Below are 19,255 nucleotides of genomic sequence, written 5' to 3' on the forward strand. Positions count from 1 at the left end.
GTGAATGGCAATATGAAAATAAGCGTCCTTTAAGTCCAGGACTGCAAAGAACGAGCTAGGGGAGAGAAGTGATGCTATTTCCAGTAAAGACACCATTAGGAAAGAACGGACATGAATGAATTTGTTCAGGTTGCGAAGGTCCAGAATGGGCTGTTCACCTCCCCTTTTTTTGTCCACCAAGACGTATCTTGAATAAAACCTGTTTGGATCCATACACTGATCGACCTTAGAGATTGCTCCCTTGAGAAGAGCAGACACCTCTTGGATGAGTTCAGGTGGGCTTGAAGCAAAAGTGGGAGGAAGGAGACCAGACAGAGGGACATGAGACCATTCTAGAAAGTAACCATTCTTTATTATACACAGAATCCAATATTCGTCACAAATTTGATTCCAAACATCAAATAACTTTATCAACCTGTCAAAAAACAATTGTGATATCCTCTCTGGTTCACTGGCTAGTCATCCCGATTGCTTTTTACCTGTACCCCTAGTAGGAGAGGGACGGTCGGATTTTTTATTTCTATTCCTAGGGGTGAAACGTTTTTGTTCTTGTGTAGGGAAATAAGCTTTCTGGGACTGAAACTGGTAAGAACCCAACCTGTAGCGGTAACCCCTCTGGAAATATGGGGGACCCAACCTAGGTCTAAACTTTTGTTTCGTGGAAGTGACAGCGGTCAGGGCTGTGACCCCAAGGGACTTGGCCATGATGCAGTCTTTTTTGAGTTTGTGCAGGAAGTCATCAGTACTTTTGTGGAATAAGGCCTTGCCGTCAAACAATATGTCCTCCAACCTAGCTTTGGCTTCTGGGGGGAGGTCTGATTACCTCAACCATGAGTACCGAGGCAGCTGAATGCTGGAAGCCATGACTTTGCTGTCAATGTCAGCTGTATGCCAGGCAGCATATAATTGGTGAGAGCCCAATTGATAGCCCTCAAATTGCATGGGTTGGCCTAGGACCTTTTTGTCCACAGGGACAAGGTCTCTCAGATCATAAGATTGCTCCCACATTAGCATTTGGTAGCAAGCCATGAGGGCTCCATGACTTGCAACTTGCACACCCAAGATCCAAGAGAATAAACCTTGCGCCCCAGTAGGTCCAACTTTCTCCCCTCTTTATCAAGCAGTGCGGCATGCGGGCCCAGCTTGCCTTTAGATGGTAACGTTTCCGCCACCACCAAATTATAATGGGGATGTTGGTAAAGAAAATCTGAGTCCACATCCTGGACCTTATAAAGATTATCTACTTTACGTGCTATGGGGGGTTGCGTGCTATGGTTTTGCCCAGTTGGCTAGGGCAATCTTGCCTATACTCTTCACCATCGGTATATGTATAGGAACCACATCTTTCGAGTGGAGGACGTCCATCACAGGGTCCGCCTCCTTAGGCTCCAGGGGTGTAACCACCATACCAATGGCGGTAGCCATCCTAATGAGCTGCTCATTGTATGAATGTATGTCCTCGGTGGGGGACACAGGGGAAGGGTCCCCCACTATATCAACTGGGGATGGAAGGGAGGATCAGAATGTCTCTTGGATCTCTCCGATTCATAGTCTTGAGCTGAATCCAACACCTGCCTGGCAAGAGGTGAGTCATGGCGAGAGTCATGTCCAGAAGATGATTTGTGCTCTTGACTTTGATCCTTGGACGATGAGTGGTGCCCTTGAGCTGTCACTTCCAGTGTCATGGTGTTGGAGAATGACTAGGCCATGAGTGGCAGCCCCTGGGTAATGGAGACCTGCTACGCTCGTCACGGTGTGCTGGTCGGTACCAACCCGCAAATGGGGAAGAGTATCAAGTAGAGCGGTATGAAGTGTCCTGGTACCGATGATCATCTCGGTACCAAGGGGACGTCTGGCGCCTTGTTGGAGATGGTGACCTGTCATGACACCGAGTAGGAATTGACTCTCGGTACCGGGGCAAAGCCTCAGCCTGTTGGTGTCCTGCTGGGGTAACCGGACTGTCTTGGTGCCTAGTGGACGCAGACTCTCAGTACTGTGGCGATGTCTGTCCCTCTCAACGTTGCGAAGACGAACGCGAACGGTGAGCAGTGCTGATGAGGGGAAGTTTTATGTTCCTCCTCCGAGCCCCAATGTTGGGCGGAGTCCCTCCATGAGCGTCAGTGTCAAGCAGAGGCAACCAAGTCGGGGCTCAAGGGGACATCAATGTGCACTACTTTTTGTGCTCGTCGCGTCTGTTCATCCCAGTTCTTCGGAATACCCCCTCCACGTGGTCTGCCTGCCTATACATATTATCTGACAACTCCTCGTCTCTGTAGAGCTTTTTGCTTGGCTAGACTGAATGCTAACCCTTCTATGGTAATGCAGGGCAGAATTCTGAATATACCATACTCAGACAGGATCTGCCCTTGCTCTTCTGGCTCTAGTGACACATTAGCCCATGCCCTTTTGGAATGCCGCTTTTACGAGGAACTTCGATCGCACTATATTTCCCCCCTTTTAATATACAAATCCAATGCCTCTGTGACTGACATAATGCCTTTTTTACTAAGCGACAGGGACCCCAAGGCTACATTGTCAGTGGCAAGATTTGTTTCAGTCCTTATATCCCTCCAACACTAGATATATGCTGCTCAAGATCAATTGATCAAGGAGCTTCTAAGGGATAAAAGGAAAGGAAAGGAAGGAACCTTGTGTCATACATAATATTAAATTATTTAATAATTTCAAAAATAAAAAATATATTGAGCCTAGTGTGATTAGCGTGATTAGTCTCAGTCCCCTCTTTTTCTTCATCCTTATGTTTTTTTTAAAGGATAAGAGTAAAAATTGTGATGTTCAGGGTTGTTGTTTTTTTGAGTCACTGTATATATGTAATTTTTTCATTTATTGTGGGGGAGGGCTTTTTGTGGCCCCTGGTTCAGCTGCACCATTTGCAGTTTTGCACCATATGGTCCATGGTAAATCCGGCAATGGCGGTGCCCCCCTTCCCTTGAATCCCTAAGTATGTGCTTATTTTGCATAATGGTTAATCCAGCCCTGGGTGGGAAAGTGACAAATCTTGGGGTAATGGGTCTGGAGAAATGAAATTTATTTAAAATGACTCAGTTCCAGAAACACGTCACACTTAAGATTTCTTAATACAGAAAAGCAAGGTCTTTGGGAGAATCTAAATTAATCATTTCTCTAAAGGCAAACTACTGTTTCCTAGCTGGGGTGGTGGTGGAAAGCAGTGTTAAGTTGCAGCTGATTTATGGTGACCCCATAGGGTTTTTAAGACAAGAGGTTGTTCAGAGGTGGTTTGCCATTGCCTGCCTCTGCATAGAGACCTTGGTCTCCCATCCAAATACTAACCAGGGCCAACTCTATTTAGCTTCCAAGATCTAAGGAGATTGGGCTAGCCTGGTCTATGGAGGTCAGGGCTTTCTTCACTACACAATAACTAAATACATTTATTTATACCTGATATTAGGTGATAATTTCCAGGTTTAAAGGAATGGTTTGCTGGCAAGTGAAGCTCAAGAATCTCACATTTTATAAATTAAAGACCTGATTAACTGCCACCTCCAACATTCTTCAGCTTTTTTTTTAAACCTACCTCACAGCCTTATGCTTCACAACATTCCTTGATGGAAGGACACAGGTGCATGAATTAAAACAAGAATAGGCTCATAATATGATTATAAGCAAATCACTTTTCCTGATAGTTAATGCCATATCATATTACAGCTACGTGGCTTCTTCTACAGATATATTGCCTGCTTGCGTTAACTACTACTATGCATGCAAATTGGAGATGATAGGCAATAATCTGGCACAAACAATTCAACTACATTTTACATTTAGCAACAGTTAATCATTGTTATATTTTACTTTTTAGTCTTGTTAATTGCCCATTTCTTCCAAGTCACAAGACTGTACACATCTACACAGATACAATGTGGTTCAATACCTAGTGATGCACGGAAATACTAATATTACTATTGCTATTCAATGCGACATCCCCATGTCCAACCAGGTCCCCACCATGACATCACCAGTCCTCACCTCTGAGTCTTAGGGTTTGGGATGCTATGGACTTTACCCCTCTTCAGCGTACTCATGTCTCCCCCTAAAGCTTCTGCGAACCTGGTTTAAGGGGAAGGGATAAAAATACTACTGGATGAGCACAAGCCCCTTAGACAAGCTTAAGCATCTTTCTAGATGCTTTCCACAATTCTGTAGAGCAAATAAGTACATAGGTTGCATGAACAAATATTTTGGAACATGTTCCTAGGTAGCATAATGGTCCTGTTTAGCTGAAACCTAGTATGTTTTAATTGTTCTAGCATACTTGATTTGTAAACATATTTATAAAAGAGGAAAAATTAAATCAATGACATTCATCATTTTTCTTGCTAATATTAAGCATAATTTAAACATTAATTTAAATTGTATTGGTTTAAATAAATCCATCTTGATACTTGATAAAGTTCAATCAAACAATCAATCAATAAACCTTTAATTGATAAAGTTCTTGAACAGTCATTAAATAATCATGAATCTTCATCAAATTCCTGATTTTCCTACTCTACTACATCACTGAATGTAATAAAGAAACACGTACAAGTTTACAGTGTTAACCTATGCTACTTACTTATCTGAGTGATGCAACTTTCAGTTTTCACAATGACAATGACAATTTTGAAGGAGTTATTCTAGAATGATAGCCCCAATGGATTTAATGTCTGATGTAAAGTAATAAAGCATTACTGATTATTCTAAATTATTTAATATTAGAACAAATCTTTATTTTACAATTTTACTAATATGCCTTAATTTAAAGGTACTAATAATGGTATTCACACTTTGTTTTTAGTTGTATATATGCCAACAATAATACAGCTTGTATAATACTATATAATACATCAATGCAGGCCATCTGGAGAGCTAATGAATAATCAAGGGACTCCAAATTAAACTATAGAATTTTTCTTAGAATCTTTAGGACAACACTGTCAAGTTCAATCTATTCATTTAGACTCCAGAATCAATTTTTCAAACTTTATGACAGGTCTAATAGTTCCCACCTGTTTCTCTTGCTTGACTTTTGACTGGCAAGTTACCAGCTAGGGTGGAAATGTAGACAAAGACCCCTATTAGACTATGGCTGTTTCTCTACTGTGAGGTCACTCAGCCATTAAATTAGTTCCAGCCCACTTTCTCCTATGTCTTAATTTGGGGGGGATATGCAGATTTGTGGGAGTGGGAGAAAAAGTCTGGTATTTAGCTTTTGAAAAGATCTAGAAGCCTATTAAATAGAACTTATGTAAGTAGTGTCCAAATAGAAACGTCATCTGTAATACAAAAATTCCATTTATTGATTCACACAGTCTTATACTCAAAGATTTTTAATCCCTTTTTAAAAATTCTGCAACACAAATGCCCTCAATTTATATGGCTATCTTCCAATATAATCACCAAAGCTTGTTCCAAGGAAATGTGTTTAGAACTACAATCAGAATTTCATTTTTGTAATTCTACCATAGCTACAGGTCAGGATCCAAAGAACCACACAACTAGATTCACATGGCAAAAAGGCATGTACTTTATCAAATGGTAATTCCTCATACTGCATAGCATACGGTTTTTGAAACCAAGGGATCTTTTAAAATGGTGTGTGATATGGTTTAGGAATCTGAAGTTCAAAGAAAAATAACAAAAGATCCCAATGGGAATATCCAAGTCCTTGGACTCACCTAAGTAATTCTCTGGATCCCAGCCACTGGCCTCTAATATATTATGGTAACATATAAGTAACTTACATGAAGACTCAAGGCATACACTTTAAAAAAAGTCACAGATGAAACGTAGCCAAGGCAATTTATAGGATTCTAATTGATAAAACTGTAAACTGTATATGCGTACTTATTGCAGCCATCAATTTTTTTTATACAAACAAGTGTATACTTTCACAAGGCAACTAGTATATTATTTAAACCTACAAACACAGAGATCAATTAAAGCTTGCAAGTGTAACTGACTAAAATTAAAAGTTAGAATGTTTCTTACGCTCCTCCTTGCTTTGGACACCATTACAGGAAAGGTTGTTAAAGAAGGAAACAGTACCTGAGGCTGCAATCCTATGAACACTTTCCTAGGACTAAGTAAGCCCCATTGAATAAAATAGGTTTTACTTTTGAGAAGATCTCCTCATGATTTCTCTGCAAGAATATGATCTTCTGAGGCTAAATCCATCTTGTCAGAATATGGAGGTCAGAGCACAAGAAAGTGGTAAAGCAAAAGATGAATGACAAGCAAAGGGAAGCAGGGACTAGCCTTTTTTTTCCCTAGCGCAGTATGGCATCTTATAAGAGCATTCCTTTCTTGAACCAGTACTACAAACCCCACTGTACAGGATAAAAAAAGGTACAGGTCCCTTGTGAAAGCACCAGTCATTCCTGACCCATAGGGTAACGTCACATCCCGATGTTTCCTAGGCAGACTTTGTTTGCGGGGTGGTTTGCCAGTGCCTTCTCCAGTCATCTTCCCTTTACCCCCAGCAAGCTGGGTATTCATTTTACCGACCTTGGAAGGATGGAAGGCTGAGTCAACCTTGAGCCGGCTACCTGAAACCGACTTCCATTGGGATTGAACGCAGGTCGTGAGCAGAACTTGGACTGCAGTACTGCAGTTTACCACTCTGTGCCTCTGGGCCACAGGATTAGGCACAAGATTAGTTCTATGTATGGCCCAGGGGTCAGTGAATATGCTTAGGGAAGCAGAACCCTATTCACGATGTGAACCAACAGTAAGGAGAAGGGAAAGGGGCAGGAAGAAAAAAGGAAGGCTGGCCAATCCTTATTGGTCCCCACAGAAAGGACAAATCATAGGCAGGATATATCATAGGCATAATTATTACACAGATATCCCTGTTCTTCCTTAGGGAGACAAGGTAGCTTACACAGTGTTCCAGACAGTGTCCAGGCTAGGCAGCAGCCATGCAGATGCTCATTTAAAGTATATAATATCATCATGTTCCATGGCATAAGCCAGGGGTGGGGAATGTTAGGCCCAGGGGCCTTATAAGGCCCATGAAATCATTTAGCCTGGCCCTTTGTGGGTCCTGGCAGATCTCTAGCTCAGAAGGACCTAAGAATGGCAATAAGCCCCCTCCCGTGGAGAGGAATAGTCTCTATTCAAGACAGATGTGAGTTTGTTTTGATGAGAAAAGGAACCTTTTTTCCCCTTGAAGAAGAGTCGTTAGCTATGGAGCTGCTAGGACTGCCCAAGAAACTGTGTTAACCCTTTCCCACCAGGGCCATGGAGAAACGTATTCCCTCTGTACTACAAGAGGGCTGGGGGCGGAAGTGGCGACAATGGAGGCGTTAAAGGGGGCAGGGCCAGAATGTGTGGGGAGGCCAGGTTCTTAGCCAGTGTGTCCTCATTTCATCCCTGCAGGCAGAGGTAGCAGGAGCCGGCTGTAGAATTCAGCCCCGACCATGTGGAGCAGGAGCAACTCTGGCGTGTGGCTGGACGGCTATGCCTGGCTGGTGCAACAGACCATCCTGTGCCACCAGGTGGGCGAGTGCGCCACAGGTTGGATACCTGCCTGCTTGCCCGCACTGAGGAGGCCATCTGGGCAGCTGCGTGCTTGGGGCTTGGCCGGTAACCCCTCTCCCTTCTGGTCCTTTCCCCTCTAAGTCCTGCAAAAGATGCATAGGGCAGAAAGTGCCGGATCAGGGCATTAGTTGACCGGGCTCCTTTGCCTACAAGCCCCAAGTGGCTGGTCCCTCATTCCGTCTTGTGTTTGCTGCCCTGCCTGAATCTCTTGGGCCCAGGTGGGGACGGCAAATATCAAAAGCGAGTCGCTCTATGTGGCAGACACTCGGAGCCGACTCCGGTCGTGCCTCTTAGCTAAATGTTTGACCAAATATAGCAGGCTAGTTTTTAAGTTGATAATTTTGTATGGCCCACAAATGATGTTATACATATACAAATGCCCTTGGCAGAAAAAAGGATCCCCACCCCTGGCATAAGCCATTGTCTCAGCTATGACATACAGAAACGTGATGTTAGATCTACCATGTGTTTGTCATAAACTGAAGGTCAGAGACTAACACAAATAACTGAAGAATTTTTCACAGACTTAATAAAAGCATTGCATACTCATTGAGACCTATAACAGATTCAAGTAAAAAAAACTCCTTTAGATATTTTTGTAGTTACTGTGGGTCAACATTATGATTAACACCTAGCTGCCAGCTTTCATAAGATTCAATGCACTCTATAGAATGAAAAGCTTTATGCATCTTAAAAACATACCTACTTAGCAAGGGAAGTTGCAATAAACAGTGAAATTCACACTAATAAATCTCTTTAAAAATAAAGCTAAATTAACACTCATGACTACATAAAGGTGGTTTTTTATGTACCCAAACCTCTCTGCAGCAAAAAGGTATTTAAGTCTCCTATTGTATATTTCATTTAAGTCTCCATGGTTAAAGCAACATCAAATGATTAAAAACTCCATTTGCCCAAACCCTTTAGCTTGAGTAAAAAACAACAACGGTGCACCATCACCACCAAGGTTCAGTTATATGAGTCAGAAAATAGTTATAAATGAGAGTCTGTATTCAGATATCACAGAAGGTGCTAAACATGCAGAACCTCTTAACTGAAAGTTTAGCTTACTTTATGAATTCTGTGGTTTTTGGAACAAGCAAAGTATTTACTTCAAGCAAAATAAAATACAAATATTCATACCCAGCAACACAACTTAATTCTGTCCACTACAATAACAACTCCCATTTCATTCAGCTATGCAACGTGTTTGTCAGAAACAATCTGGATCTATTAATAAGATTGTACAGTACAGAAGTCAGAAAGGAGTAAGTAATGAAGTTTTAAAGATATCCCTTTCATAAGGCACAGAGAGATGTGTCCATTTAAGATGTATTTTCACATTAACTGTAGAGCAACTATGCTATTAAAGACCCAAACCACATTCATTATTTATCGAAAGACAACAACTAAAATGACATTAGTAGTTGTAAATCAAATGTTAAACCCATAGTTTAATATTAGCCACCCAGGGGGAAAAAAATCTTTAAAATGTTTTCCAAGCTTGATTTGGGGTACTGTTACAACGTTACAGTCAAAACGTTATCTGAAAAATAGTACAATATTCAACTGCATATACACAATCTTATAGCTGTTTGGCTTCAAATTTACAATAAGCTCCTATTACAAAAAAAGGCGAAGAGCCTGAACATCTGGTTATGTATGCACCAGGGGTAGAACAGAGGATAGTATAGGTCAGGGGTGTCGAATTCAATTGTTACGACAGCCAGATATGACATAAATGCCCCTTGGTTGGGCTGGACCATGCCTCGCCAGCCTAGATTGAGCATGGGGGGTGGGGTGGCTGCTTCGGCTGAATTGTGAGCCAGATAAGAGCTCTCAAGGGTCTGGATCTGGCCCACGGGCCTTATGTTTGACACCCCTAGTGTAGGCTTTCAACATTAACATAAGCACTTGGGAGGTGATGCAGGACTCATGAGCCTGTATGAGGAAAGCAATAATCAGTGCTTGTATGGCCAGAGCTATGAAAAGCCCCCACACAGGATGTCTTAGGGGAGTAATGAGAGGTTGGCCTTTAATAATGGCATCCTGAGGAGAAAAAAATAATGCCCTTTGACCTTACCATCAATGCAAATTTGTATTAGGTTAAAGAAGGTATAATATATAAAACTACATTATTGTTTGGAATGCTCTTTAGTTGTTGAGGCTTGCACTGTGACGCTATACTTCCTGTGTATTTCTCTAAAATACAAAGAAACTGTACACTCTATAGTGTGTATTTTTTCATACACATAAAATTTATTATTGCAACTTAGTAGCTAAGAAAGATATTTTATATTTGACAGTTTGTGTTTGATGATTTGATTAGCCTATTTTAGCAGACTCAGTGAATCAACATCAATATTACCTCATCCCTATATGTCAGGTCTGTTTTCAGTAAACTGGAAAAATGAGGAAAATATGCAGAATATATTTTCTGTATTTTACTTGACATATAGAAATTATCACCAGCATTATTTCTCACCCATCGAGAAGATTCATTGTGGTTGATGTAACTTCAGTAAACAGGACCACTTTCCCAAGGTTCTGCGTCTGTAGATTTTGTTTATATATCTCAAGGCTGAAATATTCAGATGAGAAAGCTTCCACTTCCGTGACTACAGGAACAAGTGAAGGTACTATTTCTAACTCCGCATTGCAAGATGATACAAACTTAAGGGACACTTTGCTAGAGTCGATTAATCCTTCTGCATTCACATTTCTTCCAAGCCATTCCAAAAAAATATTGTGGACTTCCTGTTGGATACAAAACAAATCAGATGACTATGCTGAAAACATATTTTTCATATCAGCCAGTGTATTTTTAAGAAAGAACACCCGATTTCCTGGTGACTTTGCCTAGACGCCCTCATCAGCTCATTCGATTTTGAAGCGAATGTGAAAGCACATTAAAGAGCTCGATTATAACAGCACTACTTTTCGTGCTCGTCACGTCTGTTCATCCCAGTTCTTCGGAATACCCCCTCCACGTGGTCTGCCTGCCTATACATATTATCTGACAACTCCTCGTCTCTGTAGAGCTTTTTGCTTGGCTAGATTGAATGCTAACCCTTCTATGGTAATGCAGGGCAGAATTCTGAATATACCATACGCAGACAGGATCTGCCCTTGCTCTTCTGGCTCTATTGACTCCTTAGCCCATGCCCTTTCGGAAGGCCGCTTTGACGAGGAACTCCGATCGCACTATATTTCCCCCCTTTTAATATACAAATCCAATGCCTCTGTGACTGACATGCCTTTTTTACTAAGCGACAGGGACCCCAAGGCTATACTGTCAGTGGCAAGATTTGTTTCAGTCCTTATATCCCTCCAACACTAGATATATGCTGCTCAAGATCAATTGATCAAGGAGCTTCTAAGGGATAAAAGGAAAGGAAAGTTGAAGATTTATGTCACTAGCCATCTAAGTACTTTTTCACAACTTGAAGTATCTCTTATTAAAATTTCCCATGTTTAATTTCCCATATTAATAATTTCCCATGTCAGCCAGTATTAATGGCTCATTACAGCTGCTATCACACATGAAGCTGCCTTATACTGAATCAGACCCTTGGTCCATCAAAGTCAAAATTGTCTGCTCAGACTGGCAGTGGCTCTCCAGGGTCTCAGGCACAACAGGTGGAAGTAGAGATGCCAGCCTCCAGATGGGACCTGGGGATCCCCCAGAATTACAGCTGTTTTCCAGACTACAAATATCAGTTCCCCTGGAGAAAAGGGATGCTTTGGAAGGTGGACTCTATGGCATTGTACCCCACTGAGGTCCCTGTCCTCCCCAGGCTCCATGCCCAAATCTCCAGGAGTTTCCCAGCCTGGATCTAGCAACCCTGTGGGGGGCCCATCCTCCACCAGTGGCCAGGGAGGACCTGGCAACCGTAGGTGGCAGCTTGGAGAAGTAATTACATTTTGCTTTGGAATTGGCCTGTGCTTAAATTTAAATCAACAACCAAACTACTTTGCTCAGAACTACATGTTTTTACTTGGATGGTCAAATTTTACATCTATTATAATTAATAAGGATTAATATTTAAATATGCTCTACTTAGTGGTGACTTATTATGGGACTTACTATAAAATAAAAATAAAATAATTGTGCTCTCCCTCCTAGCTACTTTAACGTTTAAAATGCCCATCATATTGTTTGTACAGGAAGAAGTCTTTTAGTCTCCTATATCACAATACTTATTTTGCTTCATTTCCATGAAATATTTTCCCCATTAAATTTCCCAGGCATGTAGTACACAAATGTATTTGTACGTTTTTTTTTAATCTGTGAACAAAAATAGACAAAAACACAGACCAGCTAACTGCTTTGATTTCACGACTCAGAATTTAACACTATTTACATGTTATAGTCAGAGAGGTGTGCAGGATTTTGTGGTAGCCTTTATTGGCTATTTAAATGAAAGGGGCTGCTTCTAATGTTAAAATATCTGACCTTATATTCTCTTGAGAATGCATAATGAATATGACATAAAGAATAAACAGAGGTTTATATATAAAAAACCCCTGGCAATGATTACAGTGACCAGCATCACATATCAAAAACTTTAAATATTTGTAGATATTTGTGTTAAAATTAAAATCGTGTTTAATTATCCAAAGATGTATATATTTGTTCAGACAGTATTTTACACAGATCTCCAGCCAGCTAAAAGTGCTATTATTCCAAATCTATTTACTTTATGATTTGGAAGGCAAATTTCTACAAGCGCCTGATTAAAGATCTACAGGTTGGGTATCCCTTAACCGGATATCCAAAAACTGGAATGACCCGAAAACCAGAAGTTTTGAGCCAACATGCAGGCATTACTCACAGGCCCTCAGCAGCCCACCAAGCCTCTCTTACCTGTGCTTTCTGATGGTTCAATGTACACAAAATTGGTAAGAATATTGTTTAAAATTACATTCAGGCTATAACGTGTATATAAAACATATTCATGTTTAGACTTGGGTCTCATCCCCAAAATACACATTACATATATGCAAATATTCCAAAATATGGAAAGATCCAAAATACGGAACACTTCTGGTCTCAAGCATTCCGGATAAAGGATACTCAACCTGTATTAAAATTATATACATATTTACATCAATCTATCATCAGTTTGGTACTCAATTAGCAAGCATGCCTCAATTTAAGATTGCAGGTATTAAACTGAGTAGGGGGGACCCACAGGAAATTGTAGTAAACAGATTCAAATATTATGCGATTTACATTCACATATTAATACACACACCCTTTTAAAATCGATTTTAGAACCAGTTTCCCATCCATGAGATATGCATCTCTAAGTAGTAGAGGATCCTTAACAAGGGAGTTTACCCATTTCTCCTAGCTCCATCAGTGCCCACCTCTTATAAAGCTTACAGTTAGTGATATGGTCAGTTGGATGCAATCTCCCATTCATTGCATTGAGTGGCCATGCTGAGAGACAACAGCTCCCTGTTTTTGAATATTACTTTTGCTTTGTTAGGCTTCTTTCACAGACTCAATTTCTATATTCATTTTTGACATGTTACAGGCTGTTATTTTAGCTTGCTGGTTTCGTGTGTGACTATTTCTTATAAATGTATCCCCACAGGACTATAGTAGACATTCAAGAAGTCAGGGAATGTTAGAGGACTAACAGGTTCACTGATATGGTAAATACCAGCTGCCGTCACATGGAAGCACCTTCATTTAGCATGTGAAATGGAGAAGGTAAAAATTCTCTTGTGATGGTTTCATCAAAGAGTAAATGAACACACAATCAAGTCTCAAGGATCTTACATTACATCACATATGTATATAGCCCTGCTTTCTCCAAAGCAAGCAAACCATAGAACCTTAACTTGCAGATATTCACTTCAAGCATCCCGGTTTCCAACACAAATTTGATATACAAGGGCTGCTTCAAGTGTTACTTTTTAAATAGACCCAGATTTTAGGTCCACTGTTGTCAGAATTTGTAAGAATGGTTACATCTATGATCATAACTGTTCCACACTGAAAGAAAATAAAAACAATACATATCTAGCCCTTTTAAGAAGAACTGAAACGAACATTAAGATCTGTGTTAAAATAACTTGACCCTTGCAAACATGTGACTGGGGCCCTATGGGAAAAACTGTTGTTGTGGGTGGTTGGAGTGGACAAATGGAAAGGATAAAGCAAATACACATATGTAACACATGCCTGAGGATGCAAGCCGCTTAAAATTAACATATACGTTAGCAGCATCATGCTCCAGAGATGCAAGGCCATTTTGAAGCACATCAGGGAGTCCCTGGGATTCTGACAGCAGTTTTTTTCCCAAGGAAGAGAGCCATAAAATGCTCCACAAGGTCAAAGAGCAGAGATACTTTTCTGCAGACAGACAACCATTTGCTCTACTTGCCAGGAAGGACAAGATAGATAGAAGATAAATAGTTGTAAATCATCTGGATATAGAGATGTGTGGGACATATGCCTTGGGTTCATTGGGAGATAGAGGTTCACCTTTCCATGTGGGGGCAAGTTCCCTAAATCTGGACTGAGTAAGAGGTTCCTGCCAGCAAAGGCAGGAAGGGTTAAAAAGGTTGGAAACATCCGTTAGTCTTTGTTCAAATACTAGGAGCTGGATTCCCCAGCACGGAGCAGATGGGGGTCAGGATGTGCATTTGTTCCATGGACCTCTGGAGGCGGGGATGTCACAGGTAAATTTTCTGTATTGTTAAGTTTAGCTTAGTGTTATATTTGTCCTGTTATTTTCCTTAGATCTGTAAACCAGTAGGTGTGATAGTTATTATCCCTGTCTTGTGCTCTAGCTTAATTTGTAGCAATAAGGTTTAGGACAGCAGTCTGTGGTTCAAACTCCTCATGTGCCTTAGGCACTCACACTCAAATTCACGCTCACAGGGGAAGGGCTGAAGTAATTGGGAAACTCTGCCCTTTCTACTTGTTCAGAGGCAGCCTTTACTAGTGTTCCCCAAGTCAACGGTAACGTGGAAAGCTCGATTTTCACTTGGAGTGGTGACACAAAGAGGAACATGCTTTACATGCACACAAACACATTACACACATATAAACACACACAGACCCAAGGCAGGTTTATGACAAGTAGTAGGTACCCATCTGGAATTATAAGTACAAAAGAGAGTTTCTCATAAATATGAAAAGATCTTTAATGCACTGCTTAAAGGGCCTGTTGTTACACTGTATCTTTAACTACTGATTACAATAATCACTTCATTATATCCAGAAAGCTGTATCCTCTTTACTATTTAAACAGGAATACAACTAGCATAATGTAGGATATTTCATTTTAAACAGTTATGAAAAGAACACAATGCTCGTAGTCAAAAAGAACAGCAACAGAAAAGCCAGATGACTGCAGCTGCTACTCAGAAGCTGCTTCATGGGTAGCTTCAACACCAACGATTTCCCATGTTTCAGTCACCCATGTGGGTTTTTTCATGTTTCCACACAACATCATCCTTTATTTGTGCACACAGCATTAACAGACCATTCTTCACTCACACACACACAATTTAAAACCTTTAAAAAGAGGTATTTCCTGGGCAGGACACTATTGTAATGAGCAGTTTATTGTGTCAGGGGTCACCTTATTCAGGGGACTGTATAATTGGACCCCTTAGTCCAAGTCTCTTGAAACTTGGGGTTCTTTAGTGGACAGGTAGAACTAACTCCACTGCAATTTTGGTGTCATTTGGTTGAAAACCAACCACTCCAGCCTTCCTCCCCCAGAAAAAGTCCCCCCTCCTCACTGTAAAATGAAACAAAGAACAGACCACAACAAGAATGAAAAATTCAAGAGTTTCTAGTGGAAAGGTAATTTTTAAATTGTCAGTCACTATAACAGTTGGAAAATGAAATGTATGCATAAAGGGTTTGTTTTTTGAAACGCTGGGGGCTGGCGCCATTTCCCCCCAACAGTAATCAGTGGCGAGAATTGTGCCTATGCCAAGAGGCAGCTATTTCGTGGATCTGTAAAATCAACCCCCTTGGACCAATTCATTTGAAATGCTGGGGGTATTTAGATTAGAGGGAGGAATATGTTCTATGCTTATTTAGTCCCATTATCTTTTTAAATAGCAGCTCCAGGCCCTCCAATAGATTTCCCATTAAAAATAATGGTCCTGAAGCTTTGTAACCCAAAAAACCTAGAGTTGCACTTACCTGTAACTGTTGTTCATCGAGTGTCTTCGTGCAGGCACACATGGGACTGCGCAGGCCAGCCAAGGAGATCTTTTTAGCTTCTAGGAGTTTCAGCTCTACAGAGCGCTCCCCTCCCCCAGTCAGTGCTGTAGCCTTCCCATCCAGTCACATGACCAAGGGGGAGGGGGCGCTCTTCCCTCAGTTCTCCCACCTGCCGCCATGGGGATAGAATACTTTGACCCATTAATATGTCCCACAGTGGGGTAGGAGGGAGGGATGTGTGCCTGCTTGAAGACACTCGATGAACAACAGTTACAGGTAAGTGTAACTCTGTTTTTCATTGTCATGTCTTCTGTGCAGTCCCACACGGGAGAGTAGCAAGCTCGCTTACTGAGGAGGTGGATGTGGGACTCCTCAACGAAAAATTTACCGGACCACCACTTTACCCACTGCAACATCTCTGCCAGAGTCCATGATCATCACATAATGCTCGACAAATGTCGATGTGTTGTACCATGTTGCTGCCTTGCAGATGTCATGAAGGTTCATTCTAGAAGAAAAGGCAGTGGAAGCAGCTTGAGCCCTTGTGGAGTGGGCTGTAATTCTAAAAAGGCAAACAATATTTTCCTTTTGGTAAGACAGCCTGATGGCAGCGACAATCTACCCGGAGATTGACTGCGAGGAAGCAGCTGTCAGAATCAGGCGTCTGTCCCTAGCATCCCATAAGCAAACTCATCCACGCAGATAGCTCTGAAGCAGTAACACTTTATTAGGAGCAAAAAGACAGATTAAAGAACTGACTGCCTACACGCATGTGAGGCTAGAAATGATGAATACAGGCAGGTTACATGCTTAAGACACTACGAACTGAAAAGGTAAACATTGCTAAGCAACCCCGAGATAAGCAATTCCCAGGAAGACAGACTAAACGTTATCACAGCTGCAGAAAACAGGATGAACGAAACCGTACACAGACGTTCAGAGGCATGAGAACCAAGGACTTGACGTGTGGCCAGGTTCTGGCCTACCTCATGTCAAAAGCCTTTGCTCCAGCGAACAGGCAAAGGCCTGACAGCAGCCCTACCCTTATTTGGGCCCTTAAAGCATATAAACAAATTGTCTTGTAATCTAAAATCTATTGTTCAACTGAAATAAAACAGCAATGCCCAGCAAACATCTAATGTGTGAAGTGCCTTCTCTGCATCAGATTGTGGGTTCGGGGAAAAAAGTTGGAAATACTATGTCCTGCAAAAGGTGGAAGGAGGACACAACCTTAGGTAGAAAATCCACACTAGGATGCAATAAAACTTTGTCTGTATGAAACTTTGTAAATGATGGGTAAATCTAAGTATGGCAATGTCACTTACTCTTCTGGCCGATGTGACTGTCAATAAGAAGGCAGTCTTGTAAGAGAAAAGGGAAAAGTCACCCGTAGTCATAGGTTCAAAGGGGGAGCTCATTAGTCTGCTCAACACAAGTGATAAGCTCCATTAGGGTATTGGAGCAAAAACAGGGGGAAACACATTGTTGAGTCCCTTCAGGAACCTTTTCGAGTACATGTTAGAGAAAATTGGCTTAGAGTCAATGCCCATGTGAAACGATGATATTTAAGCTAAGCAAACTTTAATAGACAGATTAGATAAAACCAAAACTGAAACTCAGAAGTCCTCTCTCCGCATCAGCAGAAAGAGAATTGAGGGAAGAGTGCCCCTCCCCCTTGGTTACGTGACTGTTTGAATGGGAAGGCTACAGCACTGACTGGGGGCGGGGAGCGCTCTTGTAGAGCTGAAGCTCCTAGAAGCTAAAAAGATCTCCTTGGCTGGCCTGCGCCTGTGCAGTCCCATGTGGGACTGCACAGAAGACACGACGATGAACCCACACACACACACAATTTGAAACCCAAGCCAGCAATGTCCAATGCAAACATAAGTAGTTATGGGGAAAAATGCCTCAGAACACAAAAGTATAACAAAAGAATTTCTTGGTGCAAACCCCTACTATTTACATGCTTATATTATCTTGACAGCTTCAGTATATTTTTGTTCCACTCCAATATAGTCTGTTTCCCCCCCTAATAAATCCAACTTAGTTTTCTTCCCAAACTCTCCCTGGAGCCCTGTCACTTTGTTATAGATCCCTAAAATAGAGTGTTGTGGTGTAAGTGCAAATTTGGACATGTTAGACATGGTGCAAAAATCTAAGTTGGAAGGAGTGAGGGATGGTGGTGGTGGAGTTTCTTTCCTTCACTTGGCTATTTTGTATGAAACCAAGATACAGTTTGGAAAACAGGCCCATTCACACAGACCATGAATCTCAGATACACAGACCACTCTCAATAATATATTCCATGAAAAAAATGAGATTGTATTAAAGTTAAAATATCAATTTATATAAATTGGGTTGCTTTATTTTTTAAAAGGTATATTTTACCCATTTGCATAGTCAGAATTTTAGTAAAGGGACCTGATTTTTCTGGCAGAAGAAACAGAATTTTGTTTTGAGGTATGAACAGCCCAGACATGTTGATGCTTTGGTCAGTCAACTAATTTACCATTGTTTCTTTAACAACGTATCTGCTTTCCCCCCTTTTAATGTGGTTTCACTCGTCTTCAAAATTAAACCAGCTTTTAACAATCACCTCTCAGATCTCTATGGATTGGATCCAACGAGACTTCCACTAAATCATCTGCTGTTGTAGAAAAGGTAACATAGGGGAAGGAAGTCATTAGGTCTTACTTGGTAAGAGCAAGTCACTATATTCAACCCTATAAAATTATACACTAAACAGATGTCTGAATTTTGCATTGTTTTAAAACTTATGTGAATTTACATAAAATGCATGTAATTATGACAGTGTGATGCTCAAGAGTTGCTTACTAGAGCGTGGTAAGTAATCTGTCTCTGCCAGCAATTATTTTTCATTGTGCACTTCCAGCATTTCACAGCCCCTTGATGATGCTAATTATTTTTTCACATTTCCTAAATAAAAGGCGAGGAGCCACTTCATTTCTTCAAAAGAAGTGTGATCTAGTACATGAACATTTAGGCTGGAATAAAATTTTGTTAAGTCATTTAGGTGCTGCTAAACTCTTTAGTGTTGTCCAACCAATTGGCCTTCCTGCAATTAAGCTACTGGATGCTGGCAACTAACCAGCATGTTCCTCAGCTAGTGCTCCAAGGTGATCGGGAAGCTAGGTGACTGAAGTTGGCGTCTTTATGAGCTCTCACCTTTCAAAAAAAAGGAAGACGTCAATTCTTTCCCCTTGCCCTGAGAGTCCCTGCTCCATTTCTACAAAACAGACAGGATCCGTTTTCACATTAGCCAGATAGTACAAGCAGCACTTGCAATCAATAAGACCCTAGGTTTCAGAATTTGCTAATTTCCAGCTGAACATTATGCAAAGGCAGAGAAGGACTAATCTGAAAAACCCATTTCTAAAATGGTTGCTTTTATACCTGTCACCTTTTCATACAGAGAAACTGTTCTTTGTATAGCTTTCACATGCAAAAAAAGGTTGGTTATCACTATTCCTCAAA

At 41.1% G+C, this 19,255-nt stretch overlaps 1 protein-coding gene across 1 annotated transcript in view; it reads right to left on the minus strand.

Annotated features, from left to right (window-relative positions):
- The window catches only part of HLCS (holocarboxylase synthetase), a 124,376-nt gene that overhangs the window by 72,332 nt on the left and 32,789 nt on the right, over positions 1–19,255 (minus strand). The window contains exon 6 of the mRNA XM_056858566.1: positions 10,046–10,317. Within this exon, the coding sequence (XP_056714544.1) occupies positions 10,046–10,317 (272 nt within the window). The remainder of the gene's footprint in view (positions 1–10,045; positions 10,318–19,255) is intronic.

This window comes from Euleptes europaea, chromosome 12 (assembly GCF_029931775.1).
Source record: "Euleptes europaea isolate rEulEur1 chromosome 12, rEulEur1.hap1, whole genome shotgun sequence".
Taxonomy (NCBI): Eukaryota; Metazoa; Chordata; class Lepidosauria; order Squamata; family Sphaerodactylidae; genus Euleptes; species Euleptes europaea.